The sequence below is a fragment of the Macrobrachium nipponense genome, chromosome 24, assembly GCF_015104395.2.
Source record: "Macrobrachium nipponense isolate FS-2020 chromosome 24, ASM1510439v2, whole genome shotgun sequence".
NCBI lineage: Eukaryota > Metazoa > Arthropoda > Malacostraca > Decapoda > Palaemonidae > Macrobrachium > Macrobrachium nipponense.
The window spans coordinates 45,504,268-45,518,512 of record NC_061091.1 but is presented as its reverse complement, the minus strand read 5'-3'; the positions used below and the strand labels follow the sequence as shown (position 1 = coordinate 45,518,512).

At 34.9% G+C, this 14,245-nt stretch overlaps 2 protein-coding genes across 2 annotated transcripts; both read right to left on the bottom strand.

Moving 5' to 3' along the window:
• Window positions 1-8,521: 8,521 nt before the first annotated feature.
• On the bottom strand, window positions 8,522-11,606 carry LOC135203047 (uncharacterized). Its single transcript, XM_064232637.1, has 2 exons — window positions 9,465-11,606; window positions 8,522-9,325 (listed from the first exon to the last, which is right to left on the bottom strand). Exons 1-2 carry the CDS (start codon window positions 11,604-11,606, stop codon window positions 8,522-8,524), a joined length of 2,946 nt encoding a protein of 981 aa, XP_064088707.1.
• Window positions 11,607-12,045: 439 nt separating this feature from the next.
• Window positions 12,046-12,507, bottom strand: LOC135203039 (uncharacterized). Its single transcript, XM_064232625.1, has one exon. The coding sequence runs from the start codon at window positions 12,505-12,507 to the stop codon at window positions 12,046-12,048; it is 462 nt and encodes a 153-aa protein (XP_064088695.1).
• Between the last annotated feature and the right edge of the window lie 1,738 nt (window positions 12,508-14,245).

The following is a 14,245-nucleotide window of genomic DNA, read 5'->3' as shown; positions in this document are numbered from 1 at the left end:
ATATATATATTATATATATATATATATATATATATATATATATATATATATATAAATGTGTGTGTATTACTAAAGGAACTCGATCAACCTGGATGGTACTTATCGGAGTTATTTATTCAAAAATTCCCAAGCTTTCAAGGACACTCCTTATTACCATTTTTTCACGCATACTTAATGAGGACTGTTTGTCTTTGAATTCTTGTAACTTTTTTTAATAATTCCGCAAGATACCATTCCGTTTGAATGAGATCCTTTTAGTATTAGGCTAACAACCTCATCCCAAAAGTAAATGACGTGAGCAAAACTGAGTTGGAGTGAGGACCGAAGAGCCATCACTCATAATCATTCATCTGTGTCGACGGATGGACAGACACGTCGAGATGAACTCGCCATTCCTTTCAGTCCCGGGAGACTGAGACTTCTCTCTACAAGCAGCCACCGAGAGTCGTCCCCAACAGTAACTCCTCTTTTCACGGACCCTTCTGGGAGCTAAAAATCGCGAGGTGGATCATCCAAAAAAGGCTGATCGAGTAGCACGGCGCACCCTGTTTAAGACCCAACGCCCATTCACGCCCACAGTCACCCACCGCTTGCACCCCGCCGCTCCACACACTTCTGCCCCACGCCTGCCATTGTGAGTCTTTGTCACGGAGTCTTCCACGGCTTTAATGAGTATTTGGGTGGAAATCTAAGACATCAGAAGTAGACGGCCAAGACTTTCTCATTCCTCTCTCGGACTATTTTCTCTTTGTTCCTTTCGTCCTTTGTTCTCGATCATCGTAATTCGCTCTCACTAATTTTAAAAAGGAAGATGTCTTGTTCATCTCGCAATTGTCATGTAACGGCTTTTACATCTGATGGTTTTACAAAGGTACTTGCCGTTTCCGTCGACGTCAGCGCCATGAGAGTCTCGAAAAAATAAATAATATAAATATATATATATATATATATATATATATATATATATATATATATATATATATATATATAGATATATATATCTATATTTTATTTATTTATATATATATAATATATATATAGTATATATCTATTTATTTATTTTATTTATATATATATATATGTTTATATATAAAAATTTATATAAATTTATATATGTGTATATATGTACATATATATATATAATATATATCTAGTAATATATATTATATATATATTATATATATATATATGTGATATTGTGTCAAAAAAATCACCATAACGTGAAAAAAAATTAGAACCACGCGGCCTCAAGTGACGAGTGACAAGTCTGCTCTTTCGAATAAGCAAATTTCTCTCTCTGTTCACATTCTGCGTTATTCCTCAACGTTAAATTGTGTTTTTTTTTTTTTTTTTTTGTGAATTCTGAACACACATTATTAGAACATACTAACTCTAAGCAAAAATATACTAAATCTGAAAATACTGCAAACGCTTTTACAATACTTCATATAAGTACTGAGGGGAAGTTATGCATTGCGAGAGCGACAGCACAAGAATATACACACATATATATGAAGTAATAAAAGTCAACACTTATGTAAGATGTGTATTAGGAAATTCTTATATGACTGGAACTTTCGTCTACTTGATCAGTAGACCTCATCAGCCAGCCGTACTAAGTTTTCCTTGTTAAGTATCAAGTAGACGAAAGCTCCCGTCGTATAAGAATTTTTTAATACACATCTTACAAAAGTGTGGACTTTTATTACTTCATATATATGTGTTTATATTCTTGTGCTGTCGCTCTCGCAATGCATAACTTCCCCTCAGTACTTATATGAAGTATTGTAAAAGAGTTTGCAGTATTTCAGATTCAGTATTATTTTTGCTTAGAGTTAGTATGTTCTAATAATGTGTCTTCAGAATTCACAAAAAAAAACCACATAATTTAACGTTGAGGAATAACGCAGAATGTGAACAGAGAGAGAAATTTGCTTGTTCGCAAGAGCAGACTTGTCACTCGTCACTTGAGGCCGCGTGGTTCTAATGTTTTTCAAACAATAATGCAAGGCACATGACTGTCTTAAACTTGTTCGTCTTTGTCGAGAAGTCATGTGAGGTTGCTTCATCTTTCGTAAGATTCTGCATAAACGTTTCACGTACATCTGATACCTTTCATTTCATTTCAGTAATGAGAGATTATTTTCTATTGAAACTGCTCAATATTAATGAAATATTAACTGGTATATGTCTCGATTTGTCAAAAGAGAATTTGTTGGCTCGTAAGTACCTTAAATATGAAATGGAAAAAGTTTGTGACGTCACTTACAGAAATGGCGACACTAATTTCATTCGAGAAAATTCTATAATAATTCCTTTTATTTTAAGAGACTTTTATTTTCTTAAATCATGTAATAATTAATATAATTTATACTTGTAACCCCACTTTCTCTCTCTCTCTCTATCGTTTTGAAAGAGAATTTTTATTATCGTAGTTGTCTCCTTCCCAAAAGCATTTGCCCAGCCATTGGGTCAGAACCATCGCAGATCAGTTAACTACCATAGAAGAGAGAAATGTCATTCTGAGACTAACTCTTGTGTTGCATGGAAGTGCTGATGCCGCTCTCTCTCTCTCTCTCTCTCTCTCTCTCTCTCTCTCTCTCTCTCTCTAAATTTTAGATTTATTTAATAGCTTGGTGCTTCTTTGTGAATCTGAACAGACGTTGTAAAAGTGTGTAACAGGCACCTCGTGTGTAAGTGTTTATTGGTGATTCCGAAAAAGGCCTTGTAAAATCGGTATACCTTAAGGTAAGAGTTATTAAATAAGTTCAGTGCCCTAAACTTAAACATAAAAAGTACTTAGGTTATAGCAGGGGAACTTTTTGCCATTTTTTCACATTTTTGTGTTTGTGAATTTTGTTTGTACATTTATCCATTTTTCTTATTAAAGTGTGTTTTTTACATATTCTATGTGATTGTCTTCTTAATGTTTTTGCAATTTTGGTATTTTCCACATTTCGCTGTGTTTACATTGATTTACATGCACAATGTGTTTGATTAACTTAAGTGTTTTCATTAATCAATCATTATATATTTAATTGACTTTAACAGTTGTGAATTACTTTGCATTACTTAGAATTCTTTTTAAATTAAAATTTTTGTTTAACACTTGTGAATTAATTTACATTTACTTAGAATTCTTTTTAAATTCAAATTTTTGTTTAACACTTGTGAATTACTTTGCATTTTCTTAGAATTCTTTTTTAAATTCAAATTTTTGTTTAACACTTGTGAATTAATTTGCATTTACTTAGAATTCTTTTCAAATTTTAATTGGTACTTAACATTTGAAATTTTACTTGAATAATTTAATTCCTTAATCATTTATTTTCGTGATAAATTAATTTGGAATTAATTTTGCTTAATAATTAATTCAAGAATTAATTAAATTTTGTGTTGTTTTCAAGTAATAGTAAATTTACATGAGATTGTGAATTTCACTTATGAATTTTAACTTTAATAATAAATTTTTGTACTTAAGATTTTTGTGAGTGTTTTCTTTTTTCACAAGTATATTTAATATTGTTAAGGTAGAAGTATAAAGTTATAATTGGGCTGTTTTCCTTCAATTGTACTGAAGTGAGTCAGAACCAAGGAGGAAATAATTAAACTTTTAAAATTGTTGATTTCTCGCATGATTAATAAATTTTTTTAATGGATCGCTGTTGCCTTTAGAGTAATCAGTCGTATATTATCTGTGATTAAGATGAAAGTGTGTGGCTGCTGTGAGGTAACAAATTTTCATTGGTAAGTGTAATGACCAGATATTTGGATGCTTCATCACAGGTTTAAATGGTACCCAGACCTAGGAAAACAGAACGCATTATCACTTTAGTTTATACTGGTGGTGTTAGGGATATATTTTGTTAGGAGAGCGACCATATAGTTGTTTATTTTTGCATTTATTGTATTGAATTGTTAGTTGATAACTTAGAGAAAATGGCTCAGTTCAATGTTCAGCAATTTTTAGCAGCTCCTACCATCCAAGTGTTATCTGAAGCCACTCTGACTAGGCACAGTGGAGCGCTTAAGCAGTAGCATGTGGTGGTTATGTGTCTAGTAGTATGGTAAAGGCACAAATAAGATGTATTGCTATGGACACATTGATAGATTCTAGTAGAATAACTGATGAAGATGAGTTAGAATTAGCTCAAGAGTTATTGAATGTAGCACGTGCTGATCTTATAAATAAGCAAGAAAAGAAAGAGAAAAGTGATCCAAAGTTAGAACTTAGATACATTGAAGCAGAAGAGAATTTGATTAAGCTGAAAATACATGCTGAAAGAGAGAAAATGCGAACTGAAAGAGAAAGAGCAGACAGGGAGAATCAAGAAAGAAGAGAGAGAGAAGAAGAAAAAGCAGAAGAAGAAGAAGAAAGAGCAAGAATAAGGTTTGAAAGGGAAATGGAATTGATAAGAGCTAGATCCACATTACCTAGTAAGAGTACAGAAGTTAATCCTTAAGTTTACTGAAGAAGCTCCAGATGAATTCTTTGATCACTTTAAAAAAAGTCGCTTCAGGTATGGGATGGCCAGAAGATAATTGGTCATTTTTGCTACAAAGTGTCTTGATTGATAAAGGGAGAAGTGTTTATTTAGCCTGAACAGCTGAGCAGTGTAAAGACTGCAAGGTACTTAAAAAATGAGATTCAGAAATTTAATTAAGAAAAAATGAGAAGGTAACCTTCTTAGATTATGTATATAAACTGAGATGGTGTTTTAAACGATGGTTGGAGGTTGCGGAAGTTAAAAATTTTGATGCGTTAGAAGAATTAGTTGTTCTTGAACAATATCTTAGGGGAATTCCTTAACATATAAGAGCCCATTTGATAGAGTGAGAGGTTAAGAAACTTGACAAGGCTGCTACACTGAGTGAAGATTATAATATAATCAGTAGCAAAAGAAATTACAATGTCAAGTACCAGAATCAACAACACCCAGGTTTTAAGCCTCATCCAAGTTTCATGAACAAATTTAGTGGGAAACCTACAAGTGATCCTACTAAGAATACACAAGGTAATACACCTCAGCAAGCTATAGTGAAATCCTCATCCAATTATTCAAGAAAGTTACAGAAGCCTAATGTTGTCTATTTCAAGCATGGAAAAGCAGGACACTTCAGTCAAGAGTGTTACCGGAATCAACAGCTGTCAAAGCCAGTTGGTCGAGTAGTAAAAGGTGACCAGGTGAAACAAACTAAGAAGAGTAGTGTGGGGAAGAATCAGACTCCAGAGAAGACTGAAACTAAACAAGCTGAGTGTTTAGCAACCAGTGGAAATGTAACCTCAAACAGAGAGTGGCTGAGCAGTGTGGAGGCTTTTAAGCCATATATCTATGAGGGTTACGCTGTCAACTTAAGGAGAGAGTGTTCAGGTACCAGTCAAGATATTACGTGATACAGGGAGTAACCATAGTGTGATAGTACGTGGTGCTCACCCATTGTTGGAGAAGAGTCTCACAGGAGATTCAGTATTTTGAAGGGTATATGCAGCTTACACCTGTCGAGTGAATTAGTGACAAGGAATGTTGATTTTGCTGTGAAGGACTCATTGGCTGTGGAAGGTGTACATGTTCTGCTGGGTAATGAAGTTGGTGGAGTGACAGACAAACCATTGAGGATTAGTCCAACGGTAGAGTTAGAGAAGAATAACCCCCACCTGTTTCCAGAAGTATGAAGAGGTCTATGCCTGTAAGTGAAGAAACTGAGGATTTACACACTTTGAAGGATCGAGTGAAGGATCTATGAGCTTAGAAGAGTTGTTCCAGGGAACAACTCCTCTAAAGATGTTTCCCCTAGTGCTGACCAAGAAGAAATTTCTCAATAAGAAGAAGAAGAAGAACCTGTTGTTCCTGAAGAGACTCAGAGTAGTCAGAGTGTACCTGAAGACAGTAGTGAAACTACAGTAGCTGAGTTAACAGATATTGATAGTTCAAACCTTGAAGTTGGACATGCAGAAGAAGGATGCATCGTTAGCTGACTTGTTCAAAAGAGTTGTTGATCAAGAAGAGATGCAACAGACTCCTAACTGTTATTATCTAAAGGAAGATTTGCTGATGAGGAAGCATAGAACTGTAGATATACCAGGAGATGCTGTATGGGGCGAATATCATCAGTTTGATTCCATAACCATTAAGGAAGCAAGTGGTAGCAGTAGCTCATGAGTTTGGACATATGGGAATCAGGAAGACTGTGGAGAAGATCATGAGATATTTTTTCTGCCTGGACTTCACAGAGATGTTAGCAGGTTCTGTCATGAGTGTCATACCTGCCAGATAGCTGGAAAGCCGAATGAAACCATCCAGAAAGCCCCCCTACAACCTATAGAAGCAAGGTGATTATAGATATGGTTGGACCTCTGCTGAAGACGAAGAAGGGAAATGAATATTTGATAACATTAATGTGTCCTGTGACAAGATATCCAGAGGCGATCTTTGTTAGAGATATATCTGCCAAGATAGTTGCTGAAAAACTAGTGGAGTTTTTCTGAAAGTTTGGTATACCAGAAATAGTACAGTGATAGAGGGACCAATTTTACTTCTAAGTTATTCCAGGATGTGATGAATTTTGTTAGGAGTGAAACAACAGTTATCAACTGCTTATCATCCAGAGACTCAAGGAGCCTTGGAAAGGTTCCACTAGACAAATAAATGTATGCTGACAAAGTATTGTTCTGAGTCAGGAAGAGAATGGGATTTTGGTTTGCCCTTAATGTTATTTGAAGTTAGGAATGCTTATCAAGAAAGCATGGGATGTTCATCTAATGAGATGATTTTTGGTAGAGAAGTGAGAGGACCGTTGAAGATTCTTGCAGAAAATTAGGAAGAAAATCCAGAGGATATCCAAGGAGCGTATGTGAAGACCTTAATGAAAAGGTTGAAAGAGATTATAAAATTCTCTTTAGAGAATTTTTAGTAAGTCAAGAGATTTTCCCTCACCAATAAATTTCAAGGTCCTTACAAGATAATTGAGAAGTTAAGTGATAAAACTTATGTGATTGAAACACCAGGAAGAAGAAAGCGACAAAGGAAGATACATGTGAACCTCTTGAAATCTTACTTCTCAGAAACTAAAATTGAAATGGTGAAAATAACGGCGAGGTTACCGTCACCGACCTGTGACAATAACTTTGTCCTATAATATATGTACATCAGTATGAGAGCGAAGTTATTTCTCCACAAAATACACAAGAAGGCACTAAACCAGACAAGCTTGTTACATGGTTTTCCCTTTATTCATCACGTCCTTCGTTTCAAGATCTTTGTCTCTTCCTATAGGCTAAAAATACAAAGTAAAATATACAAATACAGCAAGAAATGTTAGTATGAATGTACAAATAAATTGTGATAAAGTAAAACATCAGTACAAAAGGTAACCCTAAAATAGAATGGCTAAAAAGAGAAAGAAGTACAATATTTCAACTAACAGACATTATTCCTCGAAGTTCAGTTGCTGAATGAAAAAAAAGTAAACATAAAATAGGGTGTGGGTAATATATACAGGGTAGAGAAGTGAGAGGACCATTGAAGATTCTTGCGGAAAATTAGGAAGAAAATCCAGAGGAAATCCAAGGAGAGTATGTGAAGAACTTGAGGAAAAGGTTGAAAGAGATTATAAAATTCTCTTTAGAAAATTTGAAAGTAAGTCAAGAGATTTTCCCTCACCAATAAATTTCAAGGTCCTTACAAGATAATTGAGAAAGTTAAGTGATAAAACTTATGTGACTGAAACACCAGAAAGAAGAAAGCGACAAAGGAAGATACATGTGAAACTCTTGAAACCTTACTTCTCAGAAACTAAAATTGAAATGGTGAAAATAACAGCGAGGGCGAGGTTTCCGTCACCGACCGGTGACAATAACTTCGTCTTATAATATATGTACATCAGTATGAGAGCGAAGCTATTTCTCCACAAAATACACAAGAAGGCACTAAACAAGACAAGCTTGTTACATGGTTTTCCCTTTATTCATCACGTCTGTCAAAAATTACCATTTATTCCCCTTGAATAAAATTTCCTAGTTTTTTTATGAGTACTTGTTTTGAAGTATTTTCCCAGTTTCTATGAAAATACGTTGATATATGATTATCTTGCTCCACAGAAGTAGTTTTATTATATTAACTATAGCAATGAGTTGGTATAAATTAGTACATTGATATTCAAAGTAATAAACCACTTTTTTTGCATATTTTGTCCATCTCTATAAAATTAGTTGACGTATAATTACAGTGATGTCAAACTTCCTGTGGAGACTATTTATATATAATTTTCTTATATATAGTCTCCACAGGAAGTTTGACATCACTGTAATTATACGTCATCTAATTCTATAGAGATGGACAAAATATGCAAAAAAAAGTGGTTTATTACTTTGAATATCAATGTACTAATTTATACCAACTCATTGCTATAGTTAATATAATAAAACTACTTCTGTGGAGCAAGATAATCATATATCAACGTATTTTCATAGAAACTTGGAAAATACTTCAAAACAAGTACTCATAAAAAAAACTAGGAAATTTTATTCAAGGGAAATAAATGGCAATTTTTGACATTCCAGAAGTACGAGCTTTGTGATTGATCTCCTGTATAGTTTATTATTCACTCTTTCTGTGGGTAATGGCGGGGGAGGGGGCAAACACAACCGTTTCTTGGTTAACTTCTGACACAAAACACACTTGGACAGAATTGATTTGATAACTTGTCGTGCTTTAGGTACCCAAAAGGTTTCTCTCAACAATACCAGTACAGAATTGACACCACAATGGTGACGATGTCTATGCAAATGTTCAACTATCAACACTGTTAAATAATTTCTGGAAGGCAATAACATTGGGTACTGAGTATCATAAGACATGGAAGCGTTATTCATGCGACCCTGAGACCTAACTAGATTTTCCTCATCAACAAATAAGTTTAACTGATTACACAAGTTCTTAACATCCATGGACACTCCATGTGAATTCTTATTACAGAGGTACATTCTGGTAGTAGAAAAATGTTGCTTCTGTTCAATGAAGACAAGTGCTTTCATTTCGTTAACAACAAACTTAGAACCTTTACTGCACTTATTAAGAAAAAGCAATATTGACCTCATGAAACGTTTAAGCTTACTTAAATTGCTATAACGTGGGATGTCAATTAATGGGGTTGGAGGGTGAACAATCTTAGGTTCTGAAAGAATTTCATTAACATGCACAGTTTCTGTAGCTAAAGATTGGGGATAATCACCAGTTAAAAGCCATTTAGGGCCATTCCACCATAAGGAATTTTGCGCTAAATCTTTACTATTACTACCTCTGGATAGAATATCAGCTCGATTATCCTTAGAGGGGGTATACCGTAGAGGAAACTTGAATTCATTAATTTCAGTGACTGTTTCGTACATAGGGAATTTTACTATTATTGTTCTTCACCCAACAAATAGAAACCATGGAGTCACTCCAGAGAGTGCAAGAACTCACTCTTAAATCATCATTCTGCATTAATCTTCTAGCAAGTTTCGCACCCAAGGACAAGGCTGTCAATTCCAAACGCAGAATAGTCTGTTCAGGGTTTGGTGCCACTTTACACTTACTGACCAGTAAATTGCTTACACTTCTCTTGAAATCAATCACATAGGCAGCAGCTCCATATGCCTTGTTAGAGGCATCACAAAATACATGTAAGTGGGAACATTCAGGATGTACAATAAACCTTGGAAACTTTAAACTTTCTACATTTCTAAAACACTTGCAAATTTCATCAAACCTTGAACATAGTGATTCTGGCAAAGGGTCATCCCAACCGTAGTTACTCCACAAACATTTAAGAAAATATTTACCTCTCACCTGTATTGGAGACAATAATCCTAGAGGATCAAACATCCGAGCTACTACTGATAAAACCTTTCGTTTGGTTAAAGGTCCTTTATACTCACAATTTACTTCCTTCGGTGACATCTCATATTGTGCTAGATACCACTCTAAACCCAAAACATTTACTCTTTCTTTGATAACATCTATGGTTCTGTTAAACTCTGAATCATTACTGACCCATTCTTGTAGAGGCATATTAGCGTCTTCAAGAATCGCATTTATTACTGGATACTCATCCATCAAGACTGACACATCCTTGTAAGTTTTATTAAAATTATCTACATAGAAATTCTTCATCAGAGATGATGCAAGGGGATTATCATGTAAAGATAAATTATGCAAGAGGGTTTGCTGCAAGAGAAAGGGGGACCATGTAGCTCCAAAACAAACTATACAAAACCGGTAAGTTACAGTAGACTTCAAATCGGAGGGATCGGTTATCCATAGAAATATGCAATAATCACGGCAGTCAGGTGAAATGCCTATCCTTAAAAAGGCTTTACTGATATCTGAAATCACAGCCACTGGGTTTGCACGGAAACTCAACAGGCCATCGAAAAGTTTAGTAGTTAATGAGGGACCAGTTAATAAACAATCATTTAAGGAAAGTTCTCCTTTAGCCTTTGAAGAAGCATTAAAAACTATTCGAATGGGAGTTGTTTCTGAATCCTTCAGTACAGCAAGGTGGGGTAAATAATGCCCTATAATAGGGGAGCCTGAAGGAATTAATTCTATAAACCCAGACTGAACGTAATCTTTGATAATCTTATCATAATGAGCATACAAGGAGGGGTCAGATTCGAATCTATGTAACAAGGAATTTAATTGACTAATGGCTATTCTATAGTTAACAGGCGGTCTACTTTCATCTTTAAATGGTAAGGACACTTCTCTTTCTTCAGGACTAATTTCAGATTGACGAATACCAACACTTTCTAAATCCCATAATTTTCTAACTTCACAACAAGAATTAATAGGGATTTCCTCTACTTCTATACTTGAACAACATACATTTGATGTAGTAATCTCATTAGATTCTACATTGTCATAAGACCAACTAGGAAGAGGTCCAAAAATTAGTGCACCACCAGAACTATTCAATATCTGTATTCCAGAACAAATTTGACTATTCTGAATGAATTTTCCATAGCAATCAGCTCCAATGACTAATTCTATACCATTTACTTCATCTGAATTTAAATCATTATCTGCTAATTTTATGCCTTTACTCGTCAAGAACGCAGCTGACTTACTTAATCCTGGAGAATAAATTCTGGAATTAACTCTATCGAATGCAATGGCGTTAATGACAGTACGAATCTTACCTAGTCTCACCACAACTCTTACTATATTACAATTAACTTCCATGGCATCACTGCCAAATGGTTTTACCTTTAAGGCTTTTGTTGCTATGGACGATAGACTAAGCTTATGGGCTAATTCCGTTGCAATAAACGTTCTTTGCGCACCAGAATCAAAGAGTGCTCTCTCAAAGGAACGATGTCCATTCCCTGACACAATTACATTAGCAGTAGGAAGAGCAGTCGGAACAGAAATCTTATTAGTCTGAGAATTATCAATTCCCAAAGAAGCAGGCATAACTACTGGGGAATCACCTTTACTAACAGCACCTTTAGAATCATTATGAGATTTCCCAGAATTAACATTTGATTTACTAACATTAGTACTATTTACACTCAACTTTGGTGGAGCAGGATTAACAGGGTTTTCTGTTTTCTTACAAATCATCAGGTAATGAGGCTCATCACATCAATTACATTTCGGCTTATTTCTACATTCAGAGATTAAATGACCTCCTTTAAGGCAAGCAAAGCACAATCTTAAATATTTAACTCTGTCCCTTCTACTATCAATGGATTTGAAAGTCTTACAATCGCGAGAGGCATGGTTCGATGAGCAAAACACACAATTATTGTAAGGACTACTATTACTAGGTTTACTGTTACTTGGTTGTGCTCTCTGCACGTTTTGCACATTTGAGAGAATCACTTTAGAATAGTTGCCCTGATTTCTTCTCTTATTAGAATTTTCACCTTCGTAACAAAATTCCATTAATTCACAAACATATTTTAAACCTGAGGAAATTTGCTTTAAATCAAGAGACATACTATTATGTTTATTAGCTATAGCCTTACGTGTTTCAGGTGATAATTTCTCGCATATTATACTAGAGAAAACGGGGTTCATGGCCTCTACTTCTAAATTCAATGTGTTCATATTCCAATTTGAACGTGTTCAAATCCTTTATTGTATGACTGGGAGGGACTAAATGTGTTAATTTGGACATAAGTCTACGTTTCAGTTTTTCCTTATTATCATACTTCTCCTTAAGGGTCTGAATAGCTACTGAATAATTGGCATTAGTGACAAGCAAACCTTCTATGGCTTTAAAGGCGTTATCCCTCAAACTAGCTCTGAGTATAGAAAACTTAATCACATCGGAAATATCCCTACGATTGTGAACTAAACTGTTAAATATATCCCAAAATGCAAGCCAATGTTCCTCCCCACCGCTAAATTCAGATATCTTAATTGCTGGGAGTTTAGGGGGAGGGAGAGGGTTAGTGGGAGCCGAAGGAGGCGGCAAAGCGGTCCGTTGATTTATATCTCCCGTGTCAATCTCGCTCATATTTTCTGTGTAGTAGCAATAGCTTTCCTTACACATCTAGTTATTGCTCTATAACTTCTACATAACCTCTCATATTCACTATCCTGTGAAATAATTGTCACATTCTGTGACCAACTATCTTCAAAACGTTGTAGACTCTCAGTAAGACAACGTTCATACATTAAGAGGGTCGATTTTGGTGTATCAGTATCACCAATGCAGCTACCTGCTTCATCAAGCAAATCTTGTGAGGAAATAATTTCCCCTTCAATAACTATCCTAATCTTGGAATCCATTATCTTGTTAATGGATCTATAACAAACTTGCACAAATATCAAAAAATGTATGGCAAATTATCTAAACCTGATTGAAATATAACATCCACTGAATGCTAGATAATTTGACCACGTGCTCTTCATCAATTCACAAAATACATCTGGTCACGAAAAAACCTAAGTTCAAAAAATGGCTAAGAAATTCAACAAGAATTTCTTCACAGAGTAATCACTAAGTACGAACAATAATGTTCCATAAACAACAGATTACTTGGCAAACACTCCAAGTAATTCAATACCTTACCCTGCTCACCAAATAACTTTGGACACGTGGCAGCTATACTAAAATGACTTTAAAAGCCAACCATCACCAATGTGACCTTTATCGCAAATTATTTTTTAACATCCAAAAAATAGTTTATGAATCGTTATGGCATCCAGTTCGAAGGACCAGCAAAGAATGTGGTGAACTAAACTGAATTTTAGGGCCACATTCGGTACGATTTCATTCAACCTTAAGCCCTCCTGCACTAGCTTTGATTGAGACCAAGTTACAGTGCTGAGGAGTTTACTAACTTACTTAAAGTCAAGAAACCTTGCATTTTATTCAACAAAAGTGCAGTTAAGAAACAATCAACTGTATTTCCTGCACCAATTCTTTTTGGGTGATGCCACAAAGACGCATTTAAAGTTTTAACACATATAATTAATATTTAAAGAACACAACAATTATCCAAATTACGTTAAGAAGCAAGAAAACTAACACATTACTGCAAAAATTATTAACAAAACGTTACGTTACTTCGATAGAAAAAAAACATAAATGGCAAACAGGATCTCAGAATATCCTTATGAAGAAGTTACTGCACTGGCGACAACAATTCACGGGGTGATGTGGCTGGATTTTAGCACCTGACTCCACGAAGGCAAGTAAAAGATATTCTTGTAAAATCCAGCCACATCACCTCGTGAATTGTCGTCGCCATTGCAGTAACTTCTTCATAAGGATATTCTGAGATCCTGTTTGCCATTTATGTTTTTTTTCTATCGAAGTAACATAACGTTTTGTTAATCATTTTTGCAGTAATGTGTTAGTTTTCTTGCTTCTTAACGTAATTTGGATAATTGTTGTGTTCTTTAAATATTAATTATATGTGTTAAAACTTTAAATGCGTCTTTGTGGCATCACCCAAAAAGAATTGGTGCAGGAAATACAGTTGATTGTTTCTTAACTGCACTTTTGTTGAATAAAATGCAAGGTTTCTTGACTTTAAGTAAGTTAGTAAACTCCTCAGCACTGTAACTTGGTCTCAATCAAAGCTAGTGCAGGAGGGCTTAAGGTTGAATGAAATCGTACCGAATGTGGCCCTAAAATTCAGTTTAGTTTCACCACAACGTCCTTCGTTTCAAGATCCTTGTCTCTTCCTCTAGGCTGAAAATACAAAGTAAAATATACAAATACAGCAAGAAATGTTAGTATGAAT

Excerpts from the sequence above, each read along its gene's own strand:
- LOC135203047 (XM_064232637.1), bottom strand. The coding sequence starts at position 11,606 with ATGATTTGTAAGAAAACAGAAAACCCTGTTAATCCTGCTCCACCAAAG. Across the intron at positions 9,326-9,464 it reads TGCAGAATGATGATTTAAGA|GATAATCGAGCTGATATTCT; the intron begins GTGAGTTCTTGC and ends ACCCCCTCTAAG.
- LOC135203039 (XM_064232625.1), bottom strand. The coding sequence starts at position 12,507 with ATGAGCGAGATTGACACGGGAGATATAAATCAACGGACCGCTTTGCCG.